The sequence below is a fragment of the Aquarana catesbeiana genome, linkage group LG02 (assembly GCF_042186555.1).
Source record: "Aquarana catesbeiana isolate 2022-GZ linkage group LG02, ASM4218655v1, whole genome shotgun sequence".
In the NCBI taxonomy this organism is placed as follows: Eukaryota; Metazoa; Chordata; class Amphibia; order Anura; family Ranidae; genus Aquarana; species Aquarana catesbeiana.
In genome coordinates this window covers 306,532,683-306,560,554 of record NC_133325.1, presented here as the reverse complement: position 1 = coordinate 306,560,554, position 27,872 = coordinate 306,532,683, and the positions used below count along the sequence as shown (strand labels likewise).

The following is a 27,872-nucleotide window of genomic DNA, read 5'->3' as shown; positions in this document are numbered from 1 at the left end:
TGTATAGATAAATGCAATTATTTCAATTAATACATTTCTAGATTAAATTGAGTTGTAGAGTTCAGCTTTAATTGCATGTTTCCCACTTTTTATTTGACTCTTTTCTTTGCCAATCCCACTTTCCACCATTCTACTTCTGGTTGCCATGGATAATTTGTATAAATAAAGCCATAGCATGTAGAGAACACAATGGCTGTTGGAAATAAAGGAAAAGTTCACCATTGGAACATGTTACATGTTCCACCTGTTTTCAGGGTACAACACATAACATGTTCCAGCATCTGCAGCCTCTCCCCCCTGATCCCCTTCTCTGTGACAGCGGGTGGGGGATTCTCTCCCTGCATCCTCTGTCACAATTTGAAAACAGCATTGCCATGCGTGGCTCCACCCACATGGGTGTTACAGTTTGCTGTGCGACCGACGGCTTCTGTAGTTCTGAATAAAATACAAGGGTGCTGGTGTGTTGGTGAGTCCTCTTGTAGTGCACTGGTTTTCCTACTCTCGGTTAAATGCCTGCTTGTACAAGGGCAGACAGCTATACTGAAAGTCTGCAGGAGCCTGAGACTGCACATGTGATCTGCTGCATTGCAGGTGCAATGCTCTGCAGGCGCCTTAGAAAACAAAATGCACATTTTTTTACCTAAAAAAAAATGTGCATTTGTTTTTTTAAAGTGAACTTATTGTTTAATTTAAAGTGGTTGTAAAAGTTACATTTTTTTAAAATAAAAGATTAAACATGGTATACTTACCTGCTCTGTGCAATGGTATTGCACAGCGTGGCCCTGAAGCTATTCTTCTGGGGTCTTCTGCTTATGATGTCCATTCCTCCTCTTTTGTGTGTGCCCTCATAGCAACCTGCTACCTATGGGGGTAGACATGCAAACTCATGGCCAAGCTGGGCTGTATGCATCCATAGACAAATGCAGTGCAGCTTAGCCTTGCCCCCCACTTTCTTGCCCCCCACTCTCTCCTCACTGCCTCTATGTCCTGGGAGAAGAGAAACACAGTACTGGATGGGCAAGGCGCTAAATTAAGATAGGTATATTTAGGGAGAAAAGGGGGCAATACAAATAGTAGGACATTTTTTACCCTAATGCAGAGGGTGCATTAGGGTAAAAAATGTCTTGCAGAAAACAGATGCATATACATTCATGGCACCACAGCACAACAGTATTGTGAGAACCAGAATGGCATCTGTGCAGTGACATTCCAGTATCCATTCCTGTCATATGCTGGCATGCTCCACCAGTGTAGCCCTCTTCAGATAGGAAAATCTTAACAGTAAATGACAAAACACAAACAAAGGGATGTAAAGAACCCAAGTGGCAGATTGGTCAGGTGGAAGAAGTGTATCATCAGGACACAAGTAACACTCAGACTTACAAGCTAATGCATTTCAAGGCACTGGCCTTCCTCAAAGCATAGCTCATCTGCATGCCACATCACCTTTTAAATAAGAACTCTCCAACCAATACGCAAACCCTGGGGAGGGACCATTGCACAAAAAAAGAAGTTGTCACCCAGAGCCAAAGCATAATAAATGAATAAGCTCCTTTAAGAAATCCTATTGTCAAAAATTACATGCATGTAGTAAAGGCCAATACTGTCTACAGAGCACTAAATAATGTAATCCCATTGGAATACATGTATACATAGCAGATAAATAAAAGAGAGGTTTGTGTGCGGTCTTGCCATAAATATTTATTTCCTTTCTCAGACCATAAATGAAAGAAATATGTGCAACCTTTTTCATGGATGTACAGTATTTTGGTAACCGGCGATAGATATGCTGAAATGTACATTCACGCAGTCTGGGGCGCATGTCAGACATCATACCCGAATGTGTAACACTCAATATTTGTCCTATAGCAAATCTCATGCCTGCCCCTTCCTGTACACTGAAACGCATGTTCCACATGCTTGGAGCACATAATAACTATCATACCTGGAAGAGTTACACTCCCCGCTCTTCTTCTAATCAGTGGAATGAGACACAGCACAAATCATGTGATTCCCAACAACAAATAAAAAGGGAGCCCTAGGTATCTGTCTGGAATGAAATAAACAGAAACAAAAACAAAACCTATAACTAGAGCAAACATGAAGAGCCATACCAGGGTACAAGATAGTAATGGAACCACAATGCCAAATAAAGCATGAAACAGGCCAAAGGGTTCTTCCTTAACTGTTTATAACAATGGTTTACATCAAAGCACCAGTAGGACACCCTTGGACTGAAGAGATAAATCACAGATTATTATTATATAGGATTTATATAGCACCAACAGTTTGGAAAGCACTTTACAACATGAGACAGACATTTACAATACAATTCAATACAAGAGGAATCAGAAATCCCTGCTCGCTAGAGCCTACAATCTAAAAGGGAGGGTCAAGTGATACAAAAGGTAATAGCTGTGGGGGTTGAGCTGATGGAGAAAATAAAAGTACAGTTGTAATTTGGGGCAGAATAGACTTCTCTCAGGAGAAGAGTTTTCAGGGATCCCCTAAAAGTAGACAGAGTAGGAGATAGTTGGACAGATTGGGGTAGGGCGTTCAATAGGATGGGTGAGGCTCGGGAAAAGTTCTGTAGGAGAGCATGGGAGCAACTGACAAGGGAGCTAGAGAGCAGGAGGTCTTGGGAGGAACAAAAATAATTATTTGGTTGGTATTTTGAGAGTAAGTTAGTGATGTAGCTGGGGGTCGAGTTGTGCATGGCTTTGTAAGTTGTTGTTAGTATTTTGAATTGAATTTGTTGGGTGATTGGAAGTCAGTGAAGGGATTAGCAGAGAAAGGTAGAAGACAATTGGTAAGGTGGATGAGTCTGGCAACAGCATTCATGATTATCTAAAGAGAAGATAGCCTATGTAAAGGTAAGCCAATGAGGAGGGAGTTGCAGTAGACGAGGTGAGAGATGCCCAGAGGGTGAAATAACAGCTTTGTGGTATCATTGGTTAGAAAGGAATGTATTTTGGAGATGTTGCAGAGGTTGCAGTGGCAAGCTTGGACAGTGATTAGATGGAGGGCCGAAAGGGGAGTTCATAGTCCAGGATTAGACCTAGCACCCTTGCATACAGGGATGGGTTAATAGTTGCACCATATCGAGCTTATCAGATAAGTTAGGAGAAAGGGCACATGGGGAAGGAATTATTATGATCTCAGTTTTGGATAGATTGAGTTTTAGGTGTGACATCCAGAAGTGGTGTGACATCCAAACTGATATGTCTATTAGTAAATTAGTGACACAAATTCAAATCATAATCCATACATTTTTTAACCAAATTTCCCGCATGGCTCCTAATAAAAATGTAATAATAATGAAAAATTATTAATTTTTAATAATAATCAATAATTATTACAATACCTATTGTAGTAATTATTCCTATTATTATTAATTATTATAATATATATATATATATATATATATATATATATATATATATATATATATATATATATGCATTCATACAACATTAAATCCATCAGCACAATTGATGTATCTATGTTTTTTTGTCAATTTGTTGTTAAGTTTCTTACCAGCAGATCCTGCCAGTAACAGCACTTCCAGTTGACGGTGACAACACTAATCCACTGTTTTTCAATTAGTAGCAGCACTGTCAGCCTGTTGTGCAAGCTCCTTCATTTGGAAATTGGACTGCCTATCTGATAGACCTGATTCAACTGTTAACTGAAAAAGGGCAGGCAGACAATACTGTAAGAAATTGGCTTAGGAGGAGACTTACTAAAACAGTTGCACACAGAATCTGGTGCAGTTGTGCAAAGTAACCAATCCATTTCCAGGTTTTATTGTCAAAGCTTAATTAAACAAGCTCAGGTTAGAAGCTGATTGACTACCATGCACAGCTGCACCAGATTCTGTGTGCTCCAGTTTTAGTAAATCCCCCTTGGTGTTTTCGGCCTAAAATCTAAGCAGCCTAGACTATAAGACTAATTTGGGGTGTTTCACATTATTAGGGACTGCACAGATTATGCACATATAATGAGAAATATGGCTGCCACATTATACATACGTACAATAACTAGGAGCTATGCAAGGTTCATATTGCATTAACACTAACTGATCACATTATTGGTTACATTCAAATGTAGGTCTAAAATGTACTGACAAAACAGTTCCTCTTCAGGCTGGGTTCACACTAGTTTGAATTGGATGTGGGTTTCTCCACATTCAATTCAAATGACAAGAGAGTGTGACCAGCTCTCAATGGAGGCGGTTCACACATCTCCGTGGCGGCCACGGAGCAGATTGCACAAGGGTCCTGTGCGTCTTTGGCTCCATTTCAGGTCTGAATTCAGGCAAAAATTTGGGCCTGATTCATCCCTGAAATAGAGAACAGGGATGCGCCAGACCCCTTCTGTCAGCCGTATCCGCACTATATGGAACCCTGTGTGAACCCAGCCTCAAAGTTTCACATAGATTTTTTTTTCCTTTTTGATCAATAAAATATATAAACAACTATCAGAAAAATATACAGTAGGATTATAAAAACATAAGGAAGAGGTCAGCGCAAGAAAAAAGGGAAAAAATAAGGCAACTTACAGTAGGTAAAAATACAGTACCCAAATAAACTGATAAGAAAAATAGCGCAGCCCCTCCAAAACAGAATTTTACAAGCTTAAAATATTATTTTATGTTATTGTGCAAAAAACATCCACAATAGTCAAAAATAATAAAAAATCTGTGTAAAGTCCAAAGCAAAAAAAAGTCCAAATATGTAATAAATATTACCGCAGAGAAAGTGTCTTTCACCAGCTAATGGAAATACTCTCCTCCACACGTGAGCAACAGAACTAAAATGCACTCACTGACATTAAAGCAGTAACATGCGTGTTAGTATCAATAGGATCCCTGACACATGGTGAACCAGCTCCATTTTTACAATGAGGACAATCGGCAGTACCGCAGAAAAGGAAAGGAAACTATTGTGGGGGGGGGGATAGGGGGGTTCAGAAGACACTGCTATGGGGTGAAGGCAGAAGGACACTACTGTGTATGGGGGGGTGCAGAGGACACTACTATGGGGGGGCAGAGAGCACTACAGGGGTGGCAGAGGAAACTATTGTGGGGGGAGCAGGGGACTGCAGAGGACACTGCTATGGGGGGCACTGCAGAGGGGGCAGAGGATACTACTGTGTGTGTGGGGGGGGTACAGAGGACATTGCTATGGAGTGGCAGAGAGCACTGCAGGGGTGGCAGAGGAAACTATTGTGGGGGGAGTAGGGGGCTGCAGAGGACACTGCTATGGGGGGCACTAAGGCACTACAGAGGGGTGTGGGGGGGGGGTGCAGAGGACACTATTATGGGGGGGTAGGGGCTGCAGAGGAGACTACGGTGTGGGGGTGCAGAGGACACCTCTATGGGGGGGGGTGCAGAGGGCACTACAGTGGAGGGGGATGGCAGAGGACACTACTATGGGAGGGCAGAGGGCACTACAGTGGAGGGGGTGGCAGAGGACACTGCTATGGGGGCAGAGGGCACTACAGTGGGGGGAGGGGGCAGAGGACACTGCTTGGGTGGGCACAGGACACTACTGTTGAGTGGGTCAGAAGACACTACCATGTGTGGGGGGGGTCAGAGGACACTACCATGTGGGGGCAGAGGACACTACAATGGGGGGGGCATATTATATTACTGGGGGGGATGATGTGAAAGGAGGCAAAGGACACCACTGTAGGGGAGGGTATGGCAGATGATGGCAGATGATACTACTGTGGTGGGGGGAATGATTTGAAGTGGGGCAAAAGACACTATAGTGACGCACTATGTGTTTTTATTGAATGCTTTATTTATTCATTTTAAATGGTGAAGCCGACGCCCCAACCCCCCCACCCGCCAGGGATCTTTGATTTCCTACATGTTAGAGATCAGGTAGATCTCAACCTCTGAAAAGTTGCCTACCCCTGGTGTAGTATATTTATTAAAAAGTATAGATATTGCATAAAAAGGTAAAAGGCTTCATCCAAATGCCAGTAAAACAATTGTCATGACAAATTAAACAGTGCACTTACAAAGAGATCCACCAGTGCCAATCATGGAAGTGGCAGCAAGATGTCAGCATGTAGCTCCTGTCCCTGTGGCTCATGTTGACTGGCATTCTTGTCAAACACTGCATTTTCCATTCAAAATGCATGCAGCTGAGTTTGAAAAAAATGCATAATAAGGAAAAGGCTGTGTTTGTCCTGCTTTGCTTGCAGTTTAAATGCCAGGGTTGATTTACTAAAGGCAATCATACTATTCACTTTGCAAGGGAACTTGCACCTTGCAAAGGAATTTGCCCCAGAGCTTAGTGAATGTGGTGAAGTTTAATTTTGCAAAGCATACCCAATCACGTTCAAGGGGGAAAAAAACAGCATTTTTGCTTGCATGTGATTGGATTATTAAAGTCAGCAGAGCTTCACCTCATTCACTTGCTTGCAAAGTGTTCCCTGCAAAGTGAGCAGCATATTTGCCTTTATTAAATCAACCCCACTGAGTGTAAAGAAACAGTGCAATGCTGGTAAAACACAGCCTCTGAAGCACCATGTGTAGTGCTTAATTAAAGTCAATTAGATGTTGCTGACATTTGTTTGATGTGCATTCCAAACGTACAACAAACCCAGGAAAATGGTGACCATTAGCATGAGCTATATAGCTGCCACTAAATTTTGTTAACCTGCAAGTTACTATGTTAACATACAAGGCTGCATGCAATCAAATGCAGATCTAATGCTTTAGCATGAAAAATATAGTATCTCTGCCAAGGACTGCATTCTTTTTTAACAAAGCCATACACACAAGGACTGAAAAAATAGCTTTAATGAAGATAAATTAAAGATAAAATATCATATGCCTGTCACATAGCCTTCAGTGATCTCCATTCTCCACTAGCAGAAACCCCTAATGTGATATAGACATATTTTTTATTACATTTTTTTTTTTTTTTTTTACATATGCCATCAAAATATTTTTTTCTAATTTTCTGCTGTTTCCATGTCATTTACAGTAACGCAACATTAGCTGCACATGTACTCTATTAGTTTCCAGGGTCATGCAGTTATTGCATTCATCCATATAAATGCAAGCAATTGTAGCAGATCCCCTGGGAGCAGACTTAATTTTTTTATTATTACTTTTGTCTTACCTCAAACATTACACTGGAGAATTCTCTGGTGTTTTATAAGCCCACCGTAATATACCAAACTAATGACATGCTGTGTTGAATATGAAGTGGCTAAGAAATGATTAATTTTAACAAGTACATTGGTCAGCTAGTAGGAAATGAATGTACTGTACAATAATCTGTACTGCTTTTGTTCTGTAGCAGTGCTTGAAGTATTTCCACTATATTCTGCGTTTTATAGTACAACTGCTCCACCCTCCGATAAGGCAAAGAAATATCAGACTAAAAATCATGATGTTTGCAACCCTTATCCATGTATGCCACCCCTAATGGAAGCATAGTGCCCTCTATTGATACTTCCTTAAACTGCAGTACTGAGTTCTCTTTTAATTGACAAAATCCTAGATCAAATCTTGCATAGGCTTCAGAAATCATTCATATGTTCTATTTCATTCAGTTGACTTTTAATGCATTTTTCATTCACCCCAAAACAACTGCATTTCTTTTTCATTATTTTGGAGCTACAGATATATTGTCATTTTCCAATATTTACAAATAGTCAGGACTAATCAACAAGAAAAAATAAAGGGCAAAGTACTTTAGCATCGTATGACGTTTTACTTTGAGAAAATTATATTTATGACAAATAAAGTCTGATTGGTTGCTTGCTGCTATAAGTCACTGCACCTTGCACCTTTCCTTACAAAATATAGAGATGATTGGTTGCTATAAGTCACTGCACCTTTCACTTTTCTTTACAGAATATAGAGATGATTGGCTGCTATTAATCACTGTACCCTGCACTTTTCTTTACAGAATATAGAGATGATTGGTTGCTATAAGTCACAGCACTTTGCACTTTTCTTTACAGAATATAGAGTTGATTGGTTACTAAGTCACTGCACCTTGCTCTTTTCTTTACAGACTATAGAGATAATTGGTTGCTATAAGTCACTGCACCTTGCACTTTTCTTCACAGAACATATAGATGATTGGTTGCTATGTCACAACACTTTGCACTTTTCTATACAGAATATAGAAATGATTGGTTGCCATAATTCACTACACCTTGCTCTTTTCTTTACAGACTATAGAGATGATTACTTGCTATGAGTCACTGCACCTTACACTTTTCTATACAGAATGTAGAGATGATTGGTTGCTATAAGTCACAGCACTTTGCACTTTTCTTTACAGAATATAGAGATGCCATAGATTACAGAAATCAAGGGCTTTGTTTAGGATAAATCAATATTTTAAAAAGTATATAAACTATAGTACCTTGCTAAACTTAATTATGTTGACATGTTTAGCCATATCTGGTATGTACAGATTGAATATTGATATCTCCATACACAACACAGTTGGTCAAATTTGCTAAATGAGAATGCCCACACAATCAATCGTGTAAACATTCACTTTAATTATTCAATCGTGTGCAGATGGAATAAGTCAACAGGAATTTGCTTTTCACATGATTGAGTAGTGGAAGGAAAATTCACAAAATGTCCCTCAACTCCTTTAGTAAATCAGTCTCAGTAAGCTGAAGCATGAATACAAGGACATAGACTGGGTTTAAAGAACAAATGACAGCACTGAAAGGGTTACACCAGCTTCTGGAATTCATCAAGATAATTGTGTGGGGAATCACTAACACATACAGCTTTGCAATGGAAACCTATGCATAGCCAGAAAATGTGTTCACTACCTAATCCAAATGGAAAGAAGCTATATGTAACAAAGAGATCAAAGCTTATGATCATGTCAAGGAAATGCCACATTTGACAGCTAGGTCAGATGACATGTATGAAGGATGAATGATGTATTGATTGCTGTTACAATGATTATATATATATATATATATATATATATATATATATATATATATATATATATATATATATATATATAGTGTCCCAGTTTTCTCCAGCCCCCTCCCAGAGCATAGAGCATGAAGGAGATCAATAACCCTGGTGATGTAGCAGGCACAGCATTTCGGTTTTTAGATGGGGAGATGGGGAATGAGTTCTTTACTTGCAATGGAGACCCCCGGGGTTCTGCTCCATGCCCCAGCTGGGTGACGTGGCTGACTCCTACTTGTCGGAACGTGGCAGCCAAATTGTCCAAGCTGCCTCATTCCTCTCAACTTGTGGATTTCTCCAGGGAGCTCATTACGAGCTTGGATAGACTGGGCTGTCTATCCCTCTGATCCAGCACTTAAGAGAAAGCCCAAGCAGCTACAGGGGAGTAGTCCACGGCCAAGAGGAAAGAAAAGTAGAGAAGAGATGTAGAGGGGTGCGAGGAGGAGAAGAACACTTGTTCATTGATAGAGGGACTGGGAATCTGTTCATCCCGGAGGGAGGAGCTGAGCTCCAGCAGATCTGGAGAGGCCACCAGCAGCATTCAGCATCCTTAGCACCGTGCACACTTCTACTGAGGGGACCACATCCAAAAAAAAAGAGAAGACCCTGACCAAGGTGAAGGGAGGTGAAGAGCATTACATCCTACCTGAGGCCCTGATACAAAGGCACGCTCGGTAAGCAATAGCTGGCAGCTCATTCTCTATGATGTGTGGTTGCTAAGGATGAATGGCTTGACTGCTTTTAGGAAGTGCATAAGGCTGCTAACATGTGATGTCTGCAATAACTACCTAACACCTGCTAAGGGACAAGTCAGGGGGGGGGGGGGGGGGGGGAATCATCAATAAATAAGAAAAAAGAGAGTCTGTGGACGTTTAACATCATAAATGCAATAGTACAGTAAGCGCAGCAAGGGGGTCCTGTCTAAAATCTGGGGGGATCTGTTCAGAGTAATGTAAGAATAAAGAGACTGCAGCTGACCTTTGTGTGAGACAAGCTGAATCCCCATTCGCTGAATGATAGCTGTGCTGCGATAATCCTTATATATATATATATATATATATATATATATATATATATATATATATATATATATATATATAAGCATTGGTAAAGGAGTTAGTGCTGACTGTGCTGACTGTGGGACAGCATGCAGTCTTGCCATGGTAATGATTTGCCCCTTGTCCAACAATGGTGCACCACAGCAGTCATTGAGGCAGGCAGGCTTCAGCACCACCACGCTGGACAGCTCCGCTCAGCTCTAGGATGCCGCTAATTACTCCAACACGAAGCCTCCTGGTACACAGACCTACAGGTTAGATCAGTGCGGTCCGATTATATGACAGCACAGCCAGGGTTAACCGTATCGATCAGCTGGCTGCTAGACTGCATTGTGGAACTGATACAAAATTGCCTCTAGGATCAAACAATGATACTTTCATCGATGTAATAATTGCCGGAACCATTTATTAACTGATCCTTTTTTAAAAGAAAATCTATTTGAGGCTTGCCAAAATAATAGGTAACGTTTTCGGTATCCATCTTCTTCTAATCATTTTATCATTTAAAAAAAAAATGTTGCAGCAGTATTGTTATTGAGAATCGAAGAACTGTATATACTGATGTGCTTGAAACTTAATGGATGCTCCTTTTCTTCAATGCAGAGTGGGAGGCAAGTAAATCCACACTAAACAATAGTTCACTTGTGTACCGAGTAGAAATGGACTGCACAATCAAGTCTGACACTGCTCTGATCAAAAGTGTACTTCTTTCTTGTGTTATTATGAGTTTTCGTGTTCATACCAGGTGAGTGCTGCTTCTTGGTGAAGTTCTTGTTGCATCTGCTATACAGTCAAACTTATATGTCATAAGAATATTTCCATTTAAAAAAGAAATGCATGATTATGATCTTTTTTAAAAGATTGTGTTGATCCAATCTTTACTTCTAATGCATGTTTTAACTAAAAGGTAATTGTCAAAGCAATGCCTATTATTGTCCATTAGATAATTGAAAAATCTATGCAAATCCATATAGGGTTTCTACGAGATAATGGGGATGAAGTGCAAAATCTGGTGCAGCTTTGCATGGTATCCATTCAGCTTCTAACTTCAGCTTGTTCAATTAAAGTCTAATTGTTTTAAATTTAAAAATAACAAAACATGTTATGCTTACCTTTTGCTGGCACTCCTGGCACCTCCCTCCTGCTGAGTGCCCCCACAGCAAGCAGCTTACTATGGGGCACCCAAGCCGCTGCTTGGTGTGGCCACAGTTTGGCCCCATCCCCTCTCTCTCCTCATTGGCTTACTGACTTTGATTGACAGCAGCAGGAGCCAATGGTGTCTTGCTGCCATCTTAGCCAATGAGGAGAGAGAGTCTCGGGCAGCCAAGACTCTTGTGCAACATCGCTGGATCGAGATGGGCTAAGGTAAGTGTTAGGGGGGCTGAGGGGGGCTGCTGCACACTGAAAGATTTTTATCTTAATGCATAGAATGCATTAAAGCATAAAGCAGCAAGACAATGTCATATTGTGCTAGTATGCATCGCATACTAGCACATTATGAGAGGCTTACCTTAGAACGAAGCCCTCCAGCATTGCAATGTCACTGCTGAGAGGGCTGACATCTTCCCCGGTCTTCCTTCTGGGTTTGTGGCCTCCAGCTACATGAGTGGCTAGGAGCATGATGACATCAGTCACATGCATGCACGCAGGAGCCCCTGTTTACAGCAAGAGCACTGTAAGCCAGACCTTCAGAGCGCATGTGCCAGTAATGTCACTGGCTGCATATACTCTGAATATCTCCTAAACTGTTCAAGTTTAGGAGATATGCACAGTACCCACAGGTAAGCCTTATTATATGTTTACCTATAGGTACAAGTGGTGTAACAGAATTTACTACCACTGTAGCCTGCCTCCCTGGCAGTATGATTATGTCAGATTTTTGTGTCTCAAAGTGGTACAATTGTTTTGCATAGAAATTTGGCGTTTTTTATTGTAGGCTTGTAATTCTTAGTAATAACACACTTAAATCTCTCCAAACAAGAGTCTAGTAGACATCCCAGGTATGATAAAGTTTTGAAACAAGAAATCATAAATTATAATATAATAAATAACTATAAATAATTATAAAAAATAATAATATAATAATAAAATCAATTTCCCCACAAATCACTATCGTTCAATTCTGAACGTGTTCTAATTTACTATCGCTGTTTTCTAGCTGATCTAAAACCACTTTTGATGTTAAGGGAGACTTTTAGGTTGCCATGGACAATCTCAAGTTTCCAGGCAGAAAGAACAGTATATAATATAAAAGTGCAGGGAGGGCACTGGACAAAGCATTAGGGACAAAAGGGATGTGAAATGAGTTTATACAGTAATGTAATCTGTAAGATTACAGTGTACTGTATTTGTTATGTTTTGTGTACTTTTTGAATTTGCCGCTGGGCTCCGCCCCATGTGTCGCAACGCCCGCAGGGAACGGAGCCCGGAACACAGAGCATCGGGTGGAGGACACAGCCTGCAGACACAGTGGGGGTACATCGCAGAATCCTGGGGACAAGGTAAGTATACTGCACTATGATTCTGCAATTCAATCCAGAGTGTGGCTCGGGGTTACCGCTAATGGTACTGAAATTTAACCCCGAGCCACATGCAGGATTACAGCCAGGGAGGTTAAGATAAAAAACCTGCTGACTAGAATAACTTTAACCTTTGACAAAAAAAAACCTAACTGTTTTCTGTGCAGAGCTGGAAAAGAAAAATGTTGCGCTAATATCCTTATACATAAAAAAGTTTCAACATTTGAGTGTAATAATCAATACATTAATTGAAACCAAGTTTAAGTGTAGAAAAAGGAATAGAAAGTGCAGTCCAAAAGTAATCAACAGAAAAGTAGGTGTGGGACCCAAAGCACTGATGAGAGAGGACAATATTCAGTGTGCAGTTGATTGGATGTGCAGTTAATAGAATCCTCCACCAAGTGACACCATATGAGGCTTACCAGATTGCAATGACCATCTGGTTAAAGATAGGTCAAAGCAAGCATTGGGCATATGGCATCATGTAGATCTTCATAGGTGTTGTCATCAATAAGAAGAGGGCTTACTGGTCATCTCACAATGTGTATGTGGGAAAGAAACTTCATACAGAAAAAACATCCTGGTGGTACATTGAAGATAAAAGTAGAAACTCCTCATAGTGTAGACTGTAAAAATGCTTCTTTAATAACAAAATATAGAACACTCACATGATATAAGAACAGACAGCGCTCGTCTATAAAAAATCTCCAGCAGGTAACAGTCAAAATTGCTTCCTGACAGCTTCTGGTAATGCGTGATGATGTCACAGCAGGCTCTGCCCTACAAATTTCATCATATCTGACGTTATGCTGGGCCATGTTAATCCAATATTTACTTCTAATGCATGTTTTAACTAAAAGGTAATTATTGAAGCATACTTTAGCAATGTCTATTATTGTCCGATAGATAATTAAGGGTTTCTATGAGATAATGGGGATGATTTACTATAACAGGAGAGTGAAAAAATCTGGTGCAGTTGTGCATGGTAGCCAATCAGATTCTAACTTCAGCTTGTTCAATTAAGCTTTGACCTAAAAACCTGGAAACTGATTGATTTCTGAGCACAGCTGCACCAGATTTTGCACCCTCCAATTTTAGTAAATCAACCTCAATATGCTGTAAAGTATTTTGGGATGTTTCTCTTCAATGCCTATGAACCTAAAATCATACAAACATTCTGTGTTGATTAATATATGTTTTTAACAAAATGGTTAACTAAGACCCTTGCCTAAAACTGTTTGCATTTTTTTTTTGGGCGGGGTTTTGGGTGTTCATTTGGAGTGTTATCTATCAGGTCACTAAATTCATCCAGCAAGCTGCTTTCTTTGCTACTGATTTTACCTATCTGTGCTATGGAAAATTCCTAATTGAAATCAATGAACATGACAAACTATCCTGCAAGGTATTTTCATCTGCAGCAATGGAAAGAGGTTGCCAGAGGGCCTGCCATCAGATTGAAACTGTTAAGGTATGTATACTTTCACTCATAAACAGTATAGGGTGGACCCCTTTTAGGATGAATCTAGCACTCTCTATCAGTACTACATGGCCCCAAGGTCTAAACTGCCGACACCCCAGTTTAGATATCTCTTCCAGCACCTTTCAAAGACACAAATTATAGGTCTCTAAGTTGCAAATATATGCATATGTACAAGAAGATCTTCTATCATAGAGATGGGCCATTAAGAACTTGCAAGAGGTGATAGAGCTTTTCACACTACTAGGGAGTCTTTATATTTTTCACGTCAGAGTTGTCCAGTATTTAAGGATCCTGGGGCATTGAGAATACAATCTGTAAATATGTGCAAACACAGCTAGATGCCTGCCCTTTAGGCTGCATTCACACTACAGCATTTTGAATCGTGACCAGATTTGGGGAGCTACTTTGGGGTGACATGCATCCCGCGATGTGGGTTGCTGGGATTGCAGCACGTTTTATCGCGTGTCAATCGCGGCAGACCCGTACTGCGATTTGAGGTGTCATTTAAATGAATGGCAACTCGAATGCAAGTCCCGCGTTTTGTCATTCACACCTCTGCGTTGTCAAATTACGGGCAGATCTGCGGCAAATCTGCCCTTGATTCAAAATGCTGTAGTGTGAATGCAGCCTCAGTCCTGGGGAGTGTTTAGGAAGATAATGTTACTTACAGGTGTGCTTTATATGTAACCCCAAGTTAGGATATTGCTTCCTTTATTTTCACCTGATGATCCAGCCAGTAACATGCATCCTGTGTTCACTATGGATGAGGGAGCAACAGAGACACCCTTGGACAGCAGCATTGTCAATCTGGGGAGGGTAGTAATAGATGCACTAGCAAATTTAGATGGACTTGACTAACAAATTAAAATTGAACTCCAAACAACAATTTTCAGCAGTTACAGCCACAGATTTGTTTCCTTTTGGGATAAAGGTTTTACAAAAAGCCTTAAAAACAGTAATTGTGCAGCCACCGCATTTATGAAGTGGTAAGATGCAACATACTACATTTTTGTTTATGGGTTTAATACTGCTGGAACATCTACAAATTACAATCTACCACACGAAAGTGTAAGAGTATAGTGCCTGTTTAGCCCATGTAAACCAATCAGATCTCAGAAAGAAGACTGGTATCCAACTAGTTGCTATGGATAACGCAAACTCTTTTCCTCCTCCCCTGTTTAAATTTTCCCCAATCCACTATGTACTCCATTAAGTGCATGTACTATTGATAATAACAGATAACGATGCCAGGTGACCTGCATCTCGCTATATAATGCTAACCTGACTAATTTATAGTCATAGACCTAAATGTTAAAATTGTTTTAAACCCTCAAACAAATATGAAAAAAGCACATCCTTCTATAATATGTACTTGTCTATCTCCAAAGCACGGAGTGTCATTTCTCTCTGCTGCCTGGTTCCTCTGTTATCAGCATGATTCAGTTCTAGCAGCTTTAAGAGTTAAAATGGTAATGAGGAAGGAGCTGCAGCACTGAGCCTGTGACTGTTATCCACAGCTGTACTTGTTCTCCATACTGTGTGAAGGGGGTGTGTCCCTTCCCTCCAATCAAGACTCAGAGTTGTCAGCTGTGTGAAGACTTTAGATCTCTGCCCCCTGCTCATAGATCAAAATAGAAATCCTTTCTATGTGTTTTCAAAACAATCTACATAGGAAATGGCAGAAGATGCAAAGCTACAACTTAAATAGGAGGATTTATTTAATCTCTGTGTATCTTCCAATGCTAGTCTCCTCACTGGGAACATGTAATGCCGCATACACACGGTCGGACTTTCTAGAAAGCTAGGTCCGACGTACTTGCCGCCAGACTTCCGGCGGACTACCGCCGGACTTTCTGAACGGCCGGACTTGCCTACACACGGCCGGACTTTCCGGAATCCGGTCTTTCCGACGGACTTCCGCCGGACTTTCAGAATGAACGGACTTTCCCACACACGGACAAGTCCGTTCATTTTGAACGTGACTTGGGTACGACGGGACTAGAAAAGGAATTCAATCTCGCCGCTTTTTTTGGCGAGATTGAAACCTTGCGAGCCCCGTCGCAGGCCCTTAGGTCTGGTATGGAACTTTAAGGGGAACCCCCTACGCCGAAAAACCGGCGTGGGGGTCCCCCCAAAATCCATACCAGACCCCGATCCGAGCACGCAGCCCGGCCGGTCAGGAAAGGGGGTGGGGACGAACGAGCGCCCCCCCCCTCCTGAACCGTACCAGGCCGCATGCCCTCAACATGGGGGGGTGCTTTGGGGGAGGGGGCGCCTTGCGGTGCCCCCCCACCACAAAGCACCTTGTCCCCATGTTGATGAGGACAAGGGCCTCTTCCCGACAACCCTGGCCGTTGGTTGTCGGGGTCTGCGGGCGGGGGGCTTATCGGAATCCAGGAGCCCCCTATAATAAGAGGGCCCCCAGATCCCGGCCCCCCCACCCTATGTGAATGAGTATGGGGTACATGGTACCCCTACCCATTCACCTAGGTAAAAAGTGTCAATAATAAAACACAACACAGGTTTTTAAAATAATTTATTAAACAGCTCCGGGGGGGGGGTCTTCTTCCGTCTTCGGGGGTCCCTCTGGTTCATCTTCTCCCGGCGTCCGGTTGGTTCTTCTCCGCTCTCCGGCCTCTTCTCCCGGTGTCCCAGGTCTTCGGCCGGCCCCTCCGCTGTCTTCAGGTAGCTCTATTGCCAGCGGAGGTCCGGACTTCTTGGCTTCTTGGCTTCTTGTGTTCTCTTCTCTTCTCTTCCCCCAGATGTTGACACGACGCTCTCTCCGGCTGGACTGGTCTCTGAGGGCTGCGTTGTGACTTATATAGGCGGAGACCCCGCCCCCATATGATGTCACAGTCCCTGGGCATGCTGGGACTGTGACATCATATGGGGGCGGGGTCTCCGCCTATATAAGTCACAACGCAGCCCTCAGAGACCAGTCCAGCCGGAGAGAGCGTCGTGTCAACATCTGGGGGAAGAGAAGAGAAGAGAACACAAGAAGCCAAGAAGCCAAGAAGTCCGGACCTCCGCTGGCAATAGAGCTACCTGAAGACAGCGGAGGGGCCGGCCGAAGACCTGGGACACCGGGAGAAGAGGCCGGAGAGCGGAGAAGAACCAACCGGACGCCGGGAGAAGATGAACCAGAGGGACCCCCGAAGACGGAAGAAGACCCCCCCCCGGAGCTGTTTAATAAATTATTTTAAAAACCTGTGTTGTGTTTTATTATTGACACTTTTTACCTAGGTGAATGGGTAGGGGTACCATGTACCCCATACTCATTCACATAGGGTGGGGGGGCCGGGATCTGGGGGCCCTCTTATTATAGGGGGCTCCCGGATTCCGATAAGCCCCCCGCCCGCAGACCCCAACAACCAACGGCCAGGGTTGTCGGGAAGAGGCCCTTGTCCTCATCAACATGGGGACAAGGTGCTTTGTGGTGGGGGGGGCACCGCAAGGTGCCCCCTCCCCCAAAGCACCCCCCCATGTTGAGGGCATGCGGCCTGGTACGGTTCAGGAGGGGGGGGGCGCTCGTTCGTCCCCACCCCCTTTCCTGACCGGCCGGGCTGCGTGCTCGGATCGGGGTCTGGTATGGATTTTGGGGGGACCCCCACGCCAGTTTTTCGGCGTAGGGGGTTCTCCTTAAAGTTTCATACCAGACCTAAGGGCCTGGGATGCCCCCCGCGCTCGCCGCAATGGGAAAATTAGTTTTTCCTATTGCAGCGAGCGCGAGATGCAGTAACCTGCTCCTCCGTCGTATCTGGTCCTTCGGACTAGCATACAGACGAACGGGCTTTCCGTCAGGAACTGAGTCCGGCGGAGGTACGACGTAAAGATTTGAAGCAGGCTTCAAATCTAAAGTACGTCGGATTTCCGCCCGAAACGGTCCGTCGGAAGTCCGATGGAGACCACACACGGTCGGACTGTCCGCCGGACTTGGTCCGGCGGCGTCCGTCGGACTTTTGCAGGTGAAAAGTCCGACCGTGTGTACGCGGCATAAGAGTTTACAACCACTTTATATTAACGATGGTCTTGGGTGCTAATATGAGACTTACATACCTACACATATTTGCATTACATACAGTAGTTACACCAGGGGTGGTCAACTGTGATCCTTAAGTAGGCACCCCAATAACTTATTCAGGTGGGTGTCTTGCATTTAACATACATTTGAAATACACATCAAACACATGTCAGCAAATTCCCATTTACTTCAATGGTGCAGTCTGGATGACAGTTCTGAGGTTACTAGTGCAGATGTGCTTCTAACTGGTAATGGGTAAAGCGCACATTCTACTATACTTTGAGAAATGAAGATGTGCATCACTACTTTGAATACCTCTGCCAGAATATGACCATTTCTTGAATGGCTTATTCTGAATATCATGGTTTGTAACGTGTAAGTGTTGGGTTAGGTTTCATTAGTCATGTGGAATATGTATGTAAACATGCAGTTGAATCATACAGTCATTGCTGGTGTGCTATGTGCTTTAGCCCCAAATGGGCTTTAAAACATGAATGATGTTTGCACATGCTCAAGGCATTATCTCACTTTGCAAATATAGACAACAATGTATACACTGGCTAACACCATATTCTTGATGTCAAATACTGTAGACATATCCCTATTACATACCTATGCATGACACTATGCCATTTTCCCTTGGCTCTCCACTTACTTTAAATGTCAATACATTTGGTAACCAGTGCTAAGAGCAGGTATAATTCTGAGGGCTACATGTCACCAAGTTGTTAAATAATTGTTATCAGAGGATTTCCTTAATATACACCTACATGATATACACTAGTTTTTGTCCCCTTTGTGACCATTAAAATAGCTTCTAATTGTTCATTAGAAAAACTGGTAGTGGCATTGTCTGTAATTTCTGTGAAGTGTAAACTGTGTGCTGTAAATGTTTTTAAACAGTCTCTGTTGTGTATGCTGAATCCTATGTGTGCTGTGTTTGTGCTGTTAAGGCTTTGTTTGGTCAAATGTGCATGTTGCATCCTAGGTTAGCTGTTTGTGTTGTGCATGTGTGCCCTGTACAAACTGTGCTAAGTATCCTTTATGCTGTGAACACCGCAGGGCCAATTTTGGGGGGTAGAGGATGAGAGGACAGCAGGGCAGTGTACAGAGGGATGGCAGGGCAAAGAATAAAGTTAGCAGTTTGTACAACAGTGTAGAGAGGGCAGAGGACTGGGTGCAGTAGGACATTGTACAGGGGGTCAGAAGGGCCGTGTACAGGAGGTCAGAAGGGTAGTGTATAGGGGGTCAGAAAGGTAGTGTATAGGGGGTCAGCAGGGCAAAGGAAGGGAGGGCAGCAGGGGGGTGTATAGGAATTAGTAGGGCAGTGCACATAGGGTCAGTAGGGCAGAGCACAGGACAGGCACTTGGGGTCACTGCTGGCAGGGCACTTGGCAGAGCTTCTCCCATTCCTGCACTGAACACAGTTGGGGCACAGGCAGCAGAGCCCCCCCCCCCCCACAGCTGCACTGCCATTCCAAGGAGGGAAATTCACAGGTCAGAACTGCAACATAAAAGTAAAAGTGTTATACCACTCTGTCCCTTTAAACAATAAACAGCAGCCAGCACAGCAAGTAGACAATTGCAAAAATGTAAAGCGAAATAAAAGTACAGCGCTAAAAACACATCTGTGAATAAACTGAGACCATAAATGTTTATGTGAATCTCTGAATCAATATTAGGAATATCTGAAAAAACCTTAGTTAGATATGTCCACAGTGATAATGAATCCATGTTTAAAAAATAAAAGAATACATAAATGTGAAGTCCACCAATAGAAGATCCCAACGTGTGATGAGTCCAAAAGTATAAACCAAATGTTCATAACATCCACTTGACATCAAGTATGGGAACAATTGGTGAAGAAAGTTGCAATTAGAATATCCACCACCAATTAGATGAAGGCTTACCCAAAAGGGCGTACTCCCAATGAGTCTAAAAGGCTTGTGGTGATGTACACCAATGGTAAGGGCATCAATGCAGATGAATGCAGACGAATACAGATGATTAAAAGTAGGAAAACTCACATTTAGAAAAATAAAACAGTGCTTTGTTACATGTGTAATGGCAGCAGTGGAGCCTGCACTTTTACTTCACTTTACATTTTTGCAATTGTCTGCTTGCTGTGCTGGCTGCTGGACCCAGCATGCCCCGGGCGGTGATGTCACAAGGGGGCGTGGCCTCAAGATTCTGATAAGCCCCCCTGCCTGCAGACCCCGACAACCACCGGGCAAGGGTTGTCGTTAAGAGGTCCTTGCCCCCCTGCCCCAAAGCACCCATCCCCCCATGTTGAGGGCATGCGGCCTGGTATGGTTCAGGAGGGGGGGGCGCTCGCTCGTCCCCTCCCTTTCCTGACCTGCCGGGCTGCATGCTCAGGTAAGGGTCTGGTATGGATTTTGGGGGGACCCCCATGCCATTTTTTTTAAATTTGGTGTGTGGAGGTCCCCTCTGAGTCCATACTGGACCCAGGGGCCTGGTATGGACCTGGGGGGACCCCACACTGTTTTTTTCACAATTTTTTTTTTAGCCGGCAATTTTTTTTTTACATTGAGTGGGAAGCCAGCTGACAGCTGATGACTCATCGGTTGTTAAGGACGCGGCGGCCGGCAATATCGCATCAAAACCGTGGTAAAAATGCGGTACTTGCGTTTTGGATGCGGGTCAATTGAATTCTATTACATGCAAGACGTTGCATTTTGCGGGAAAAAAAGTAAAAAACGCAGAGGCACAAATATGTATTGATGTGAACATGTTAAAAAATTTCCCTGCATTTCTGCAAAATGCACAATGCATTAAAAACGCATTAGTGTGAATCAAGCCTAAGGGAATCTAATCTTAGCTATATATTGTGAGGAGAAGAGGAGCTCTGCTGCCTGTGCCTAGACTGTGTGCAGTGCAGGAATGAAAGAAGGAGCTCAACATCCAGGGTGGAGGTGGGAGAAAAGAGTGGTGGGTTTTGGCTTTTACAAATATAAATGGGGAAAAACAGGAGAGATCACACCTATATCAATGCAGGGGGTGGCAGGAATGGGATGGAAAGTGTTGGGCAGCAGCCTTAGATAAACAGGGAGCAGTAGTGATCTTTTTTCTCCCACTGCTAAAAGTGGTTGTATAAACAGGAGGTTTTTACCTTAATGCATTTTCTCCAATAAGGTAAAAAAACCTTCTGTGTAATGCTCCACTCAGGCCCCCCCAAAATACTTGCCTGAGCCTGATCTAGATCCAGCACTGTGCCCAGGAGCAGCAGCACTGCTGTCTCTCTCTTTCCTAAACGGACATGGAGGCAGCAGTGGGAGCCATTGGCTCCTGCTTCTGCTAACCAACTCCTATGAGAAGGGAGCAGGGGGTGGGGCCAAACTGTGCAGTGTTTGTCGATAAATGCACAAAGGTCCAGCTCATGATCAAGCCTGCACAAGTGCTCCTATAGCAAGTGGCTTGCTATGGGGCACTTGCTGAAGAGGAGCCAGGAGCACCGGAGGGGGACCCCAGAAGAGGAGGTTTAGGTCTGCTCTGTGCAGAACAATTACAGAGCAGTAAAATGAAAGCTTTAGAACCATTTTAATCCAGGAGGGAGTAAGAGGACTCTGGAGGACCACAGTGCAGGGACCCCGTGCCAGGGACCCCATGCCAGGAGATGTACCAAAAGATCTTAAGAGCAGGGATAAGGGAGAGCTATGCACAGTTCCCTAGCCTCTAAAAATATGGCAGAGGGAGGTGAAACAGATTGCCAGCTTAGTGGGGCTGAACCACCTCAGAAGTAGTGAAACAGGGGCAACAGGACTGGGAGGGAGAGTAGTGGGTCATCAGCTTATGCAGGGAGCTGCACTGACAGTTCTTCACCTGCTGTTCAGTGCAGGAGAACGTAGGGAGCAGTAGTACAGTGCTCCGTAGTCCAGGAGTTATGCTGGCAGCTCAGGAGATCAAGTGGAAGCAGGACATACTCACTGTTTCAGCTATGAGAAGGAGAGAATCACCTGGCAGAAGAGCAGTGATTACCAGACAAGGACATGGCAGAGGCTGTTTCACTGCAGAGAGGCAGCCAAGCTCACAAATTAGACATCTACTCTGTCAGTCACCTTGGGCATGCCCGCAGTGAAGGCTCAACTGAAATCTGAGAGTGCGCATGCTACCTCAGTACTCCCCTAAATCTGGCAATGGTACACCATGTGATGTGCATTGTGTATGCTCTCTATTCTATACTATGTATACAATGTATGTTGTGCACACTCTCGGCTGTGTAAACTTTGTATGCCTGGTTTTGATTATCATGTGTCATTTGTGTGTTCTGTGCTATGTATGTTTTGTGTTGTGCATGATCTGTGGTGGGTGTTGTGCATGCTCTGTGTTGGACATTGTCTGTGCCATATATGTTGTATATATTCTGGATTATGTTCTTTTTGTGTGCTGTACTCTGTGTATTCTACATGGATGTATAATTTTTGTTGTGTATGCATGTGTGTGCGTTGTGCTGTATTCATTCTGGAATATTGTTGTGTATGTGTATGCTATGTACATTCTGTACCATGTATATGATGCTAGTGTTCTGCACTGTGTATTGTGATTTGTACAATGTGCCAGTTGAGTTCTTGTGCTTTAGGGGTTCATGTTGTGAATGTTGTGTATGCTACGCTTGCTGTGCCTGTTGCATTCACTATATGCCCTGTTTGTTAAGTGGTATGTATATTCTTTGTGCTGTGCATTCCCTGTGTTAATTGTGCTACATGTTATGTGTACCTTATAACATGTATGCTCTATGCTGTGTGGTGTAAATTGATCTATCCTCACCCTTTCATCTCCTGGAAACACAATCATTCCATTGTCAATGCATCTCATCCAAGGTGTAGGGATTAACATTATCAATATTTAGAGCCCATGAGCATTAATATCTGACTTATTTTGTGCCAATACAATACACCACAACTCATGGCCATTCGCATGTATTCATTGTTGGGTGCTGAAGAGTTGCAGCGTTTCTTGCATTAACATGCATTGGGGCTCATGTGAAATTAAAAATGAATGGGATATCCCCCAAAATGCATGTACATGTGTGTTACCCCCAGATGTTCCCCAAAAATTCATGTCAATGCACATGAAAATGTGTAACCATGCACATGGTAACATGCATGGAAAAATGTGAATCCAAGTTACTGAGTGATTATATATGATGCATATAAAATAAAGTCGTTGTTAAGGCACTCTAACCTGTATACACCATCAGCATTGCCTCCTGTTGTAGTATCCCCCTCTGTGTGTGATTTATAAAAATAAATGCTGCAAATACCTAATTTCACTACCGAGATTGTGATCACATGACTGGCCAGCTTTCTCCTTTCCTCCTCTGAGAGATGCAGCGGGCGGAGCTGAGATTTCTCTGCTGATGTCAGTCTGGAGGAGAGGAGGAGAGAGCTGGCTGGTCATGTGATCGCAATCTCAGGTCTTAAATGAGGTATTTACATTTATAAATCATTCACAGAGGGGGGACACTGCAATAGGAGGCAGTGTTGATGGTGTATACAGGTTAGTGTTATGAGAGCAGCAGGAGGGGGGGGGGCACTCACACACAGACAGAGAGGGGAGGGGGAGGAGGACACAGGAGCAGAGAGGAGAGTTGATAGCAGGCTGCTGATGACAGAGGCACCTAAACTGACCATGGTGTCTAGTCTCAGCAGTCATGATACACTGTTGTCAGTTTACAGAGGGGTGGGGAGAAACTGGCAGGATCAGCACTGTGTCATATAACATGCTTTAAAGGAGCAGGATCCTTTTTTTTTTCTTCTTCTTTTTTTGGGGGTTAACAAACGCTTTAAGTTAGAATTTTTCTGTATACTAAATAACTAAAAAGGCTGTAATTCTAATATTTTCAGCAAACCATATAAGCACTTGCAAGCAATCCTTCATACACCATATCACTTATTGCTTGTTTTTCAGTTAAAGTCATAATTGCTAAATACACTCTGAATCAGCCTTGTTCAACCATTTTATCAATAGGAACCCCTGAAATTATTTTCAGGTTTCAGGGAACCCCTGATAAAATGATATCTCCAATTATCAGTACATTTGTGTGTTCAGTAAGTAGCAGCTATATTGATACATAAAAGAATAAGGAAGGTGCAGTACTCTGATACCCAAGAAGGACCATTTTTAAGCATGCCCCTACAATGACTAATAATGATTAGAAAAGAAAAACAGAGTACAAATTTGAGTGCACCTATTGGTGGTTGGTGGAGAAATGCCCTCTTACTGTGTGAAAAGAACCACTCTACTCTGGGAGAAGCATCTTCTTAGACTGCTAGTTAGTGGTCAGAGGACCCCCTCACAAACAGCTTAGAACACCAGTTGCATTAGGGGCTACTTGCCTGAGAGATGAGAGGAAAACTCAATTGGTCCCACGCTGTTGTCATAGCTCAGTGAAGTTGGTGCTGTAACTACACAGACAGAAGATTAGTCCTTCACTGCTAATTGCTCAAGGAACTATAGACTACCTCTGGAAGAAGTCTAGGGTCTAACAGAATTGCTGTTGAGAAAGGATATTGTAATGAAAGACTACATAAATCTTTTTTTTTTCTGTCAGAGAATGCAAAGAGAAAATGTGGTATGCAAATCTATCCACAACCAATCAAACTTCAGTTTACCACAGCAAAAAAAGCAATTATGCAAACTTCGACCTCAATAAATTAAAGAAAAAAGAAAAAAAAGAAAGAGCAGATATTGACATACCATCATGCGGTATTTAATACATCTGAATAACATTAAAATACACAATTATAAATCTTTATTCTTGGATACACATAAAAAAACTGCTAGACCTAAAAAGGAAAAGATTGGGTTGCCAAATATTATTCAGCATTAATATATATATCGTCAACTTCATTCCATGTACGTATCTTGTGTGTCACACTTTGTTACTGTCAAATGGACAGCCCTATATCAAAGAACTGAGGATATTGACAATGAAAATAATACTGTTTAAAAAATTTACATATGTTGAGCACCAGCCTGTAATAACCTTTTATTACCAGGCCATTTTTCCGTCTTCTGTGCTGTGGTAGTCTGACTGGCAATTACTCAGCCATGCTACACTGTACCCAAATTTTATACCATTTTTTTAGACAGATAGAGCTTTCCTTTGATGGTATTCATTTATAAATATGCTATAAATAAAAAAAGATCAACAATTTAAAAATATAAGTATATTTTTTACTTTATGCAATAAAATATTTTAAAAAATCTAATTTATTCATAATTTCATCCAATATGTATTCTGCTACATATTTTTGGTAAAAAAATCCCAATAAGCATATATTGATTGGTTTGCAGAAAAATTATAGCGTCTACAAACTATAGTATATATACTGGAATCTTTATTTATACATTTTTTTCTTATACTAGTGTAGCAATAACTCTCGGTGGAGCTGCTGGTTTAAAGCGGGCTTGTTACCTTCACTCTCGATACCTCTGTTTCACCGGCATCGGGTCTAGGATCCCCTTGAGTTTACCTCTGGACGATATAAGCACCAAACACTTGAGTATGTTTTCCAATGCTTTAATGAACAAATAGTGAAGGAAGTAGCAGGAAAGAGGCAGAAGGAAAGTTGCAGGGAAGCTCAAATACCTTTCTTTAGTATTATTTAGAACATTATTTGGAATTGAACACTTGTAGTTGAATGCACTCCCCTTGTGGGATTCAATCTTTGCCCGCCTGGATAGGCCTGTCTCACTTGCCTAGCAGCCAGGACGTAGCACGAACAAAAGTCTCTGCCACAGACTTGTTTGGAATAAAACCCGTACGATCCTCTGCCACAGGATGTATTGATTTACGATGAATGTCAGACACAGTACTTGAACCTTTAAGCCAACCCGGCAGCACTATGCAGTAAGATTACTTCAGGATACGTCCTCCAACTGAGTCACCAGGCCCCTCTCCAGACCAGCACTCTGCATGATCCTTCCATGACGGGTCCTCCCCTGGGATCTCCTCAGTTGTCCAGCTTCTTCACTCAGGATAGACAGCTCAGGACCATTCCTCTGCTGCTGTGGTAGGCCCCAGACAGGCTTTGGGCCCACCCTCACGCCGCAGTGACGTGGGCCTCCAGAACGGAGGACCACGAGGTGGTACTCCTAACGCATACCTGTCGGCCAGGAGGGCCAGCAGGTGGCTGAAAACGAACCCCTAAACATGGCATTTGTCCCATAAATACCCTCTCCCAGAATGCAACTCGGAGGACCACCTCCACCGAGTTGTCTCCGGGACAGAGGAGCACTCATACGTTTCAACACATTGCCTTTCCAACACCAGCCCATGGTGACAATGACACCCATCAGCGCAGTGTGGAACTACACACAACTCAGCCAAGCTGGAACAGAGGCAAATCTAACTTCACCTAACACGTAACCCACAAGATTTACCTATCAGCGGTAGATTAAAAAAAATATACCAGCGCTACACTAGTATTGGCGGCGATCAGTGATTAGAGCTAAAAATATGCACTGTCACTGTACTAATGACACTGGTTGGGAAGGGGTTAAACATCTAGGGCAATCAAAGAGTTAACTGTGTACCTAGCCAATGTTGTATTGTACTATGTGTGCTGCTTTTACACAGGGAATTGACTGATTTTATTCCTTGGTTTGCAAGGACATACAATTCATCCCCCTGTCAGAACGGAGATCGGCCTTGTTTACATAGGCAGATCTCCATTCTGTGTCTCTGCCTGATAATCAGTGGGTGCCAGCATGACATCCACTGCTCGGTACCCGCAGATCGGCTTCTTTTGTGAGTAAACGCGCAATTGCAGAGGGCCATCCTGTAGCAGAAAATGTGCTAAGGGGCAGTCCTTAACTGCTTCAATACAGGGCACTTTTACCCCCTTCTTGCCCAAAACAATTTTCAGCTTTCAGCACTGTCACATTTTGAATAACAATTGCTCAGTCATGCAACTTTGTATCCAAATTACATTTTAATATTCTTTCCACACAAATAGAGCTTTCTTTTGCTGGTAATTAATCACTACTGGGTTTTTATTTTTTTCCTAAAAAAAAAAAAAAAAACGAAAAAAGATCGAAAATTAAAAAAAAAAAAAAAGTTTTTCTTTGTTTCTGTCAGAAAATTTTGTAAATAGGTAATTTTTCTCCTTCACTGACGTGCACTGATGAGGCTGCACTGATAGGCTGCACTGATGGGCACTGATGAGATGGCACTGATGAGGAGGCACTAATAGGTGACTCTGATGAGCACTGATAGGTTGCATTGATGTGCGACACTGATGGGCACTGATGGGGGACACTAATGAGCAGGCACTGATGGGCGATACTGATGAGCCGGCACTGATGTGCACTGAAAGGCAACACTGACTTTCATCACTGATGGGCACCACTTGGCATCACTGATGGGCACAAATTGGCACCACTGCTGGGCACTGTTGGGGCTGCACTGATGATCACTGCTCTAATTATCTGTACAGGTCTCCCCTGTGAAAAAATGCCGCTGATCGCATCTCCTCGCCTCACACTCTGATTGGACACAGCTGATCACATGGGTAAAGAGCTACGTCATCGGCTCTTTACAGAGATCGGGGTCGAGAAGTGTCCCAGGGTCATATGACATTGTCTCGGAACAAGCAGTGGTTAAAACTGACATTTAAAAAAAAAAAATTACACAGAATTTCCTGGAAAATTCAAACCAGACCCTTATATATTTTTGTAATATTTCAAAAAATGTTCCCTTTATGTAGTAAAAAATAACACAATGATTATTAAATACAACCAAAAGAAAGCTCTATCTGTCTCAAAAAATTGGATCAGGAGGAGTAAG

General features: G+C 42.7%; 2 protein-coding genes across 2 annotated transcripts in view; one reads left to right on the top strand and one right to left on the bottom strand.

Moving 5' to 3' along the window:
- The window catches only part of GABRB3 (gamma-aminobutyric acid type A receptor subunit beta3), a 682,386-nt gene that overhangs the window by 373,475 nt on the left and 281,039 nt on the right, over nt 1-27,872 (bottom strand). The gene's annotated exons all lie outside the window — the stretch shown is intronic.
- Nucleotides 9,076-27,872, top strand: part of GABRA5 (gamma-aminobutyric acid type A receptor subunit alpha5) — a 412,886-nt gene continuing 394,089 nt past the window's right edge. Inside the window, exons 1-2 of the mRNA XM_073614638.1 lie at nt 9,076-9,657; nt 10,645-10,786. Of these exons, the coding sequence (XP_073470739.1) occupies nt 10,701-10,786 (86 nt within the window). The 5' untranslated portion in view covers nt 9,076-9,657; nt 10,645-10,700. The remainder of the gene's footprint in view (nt 9,658-10,644; nt 10,787-27,872) is intronic.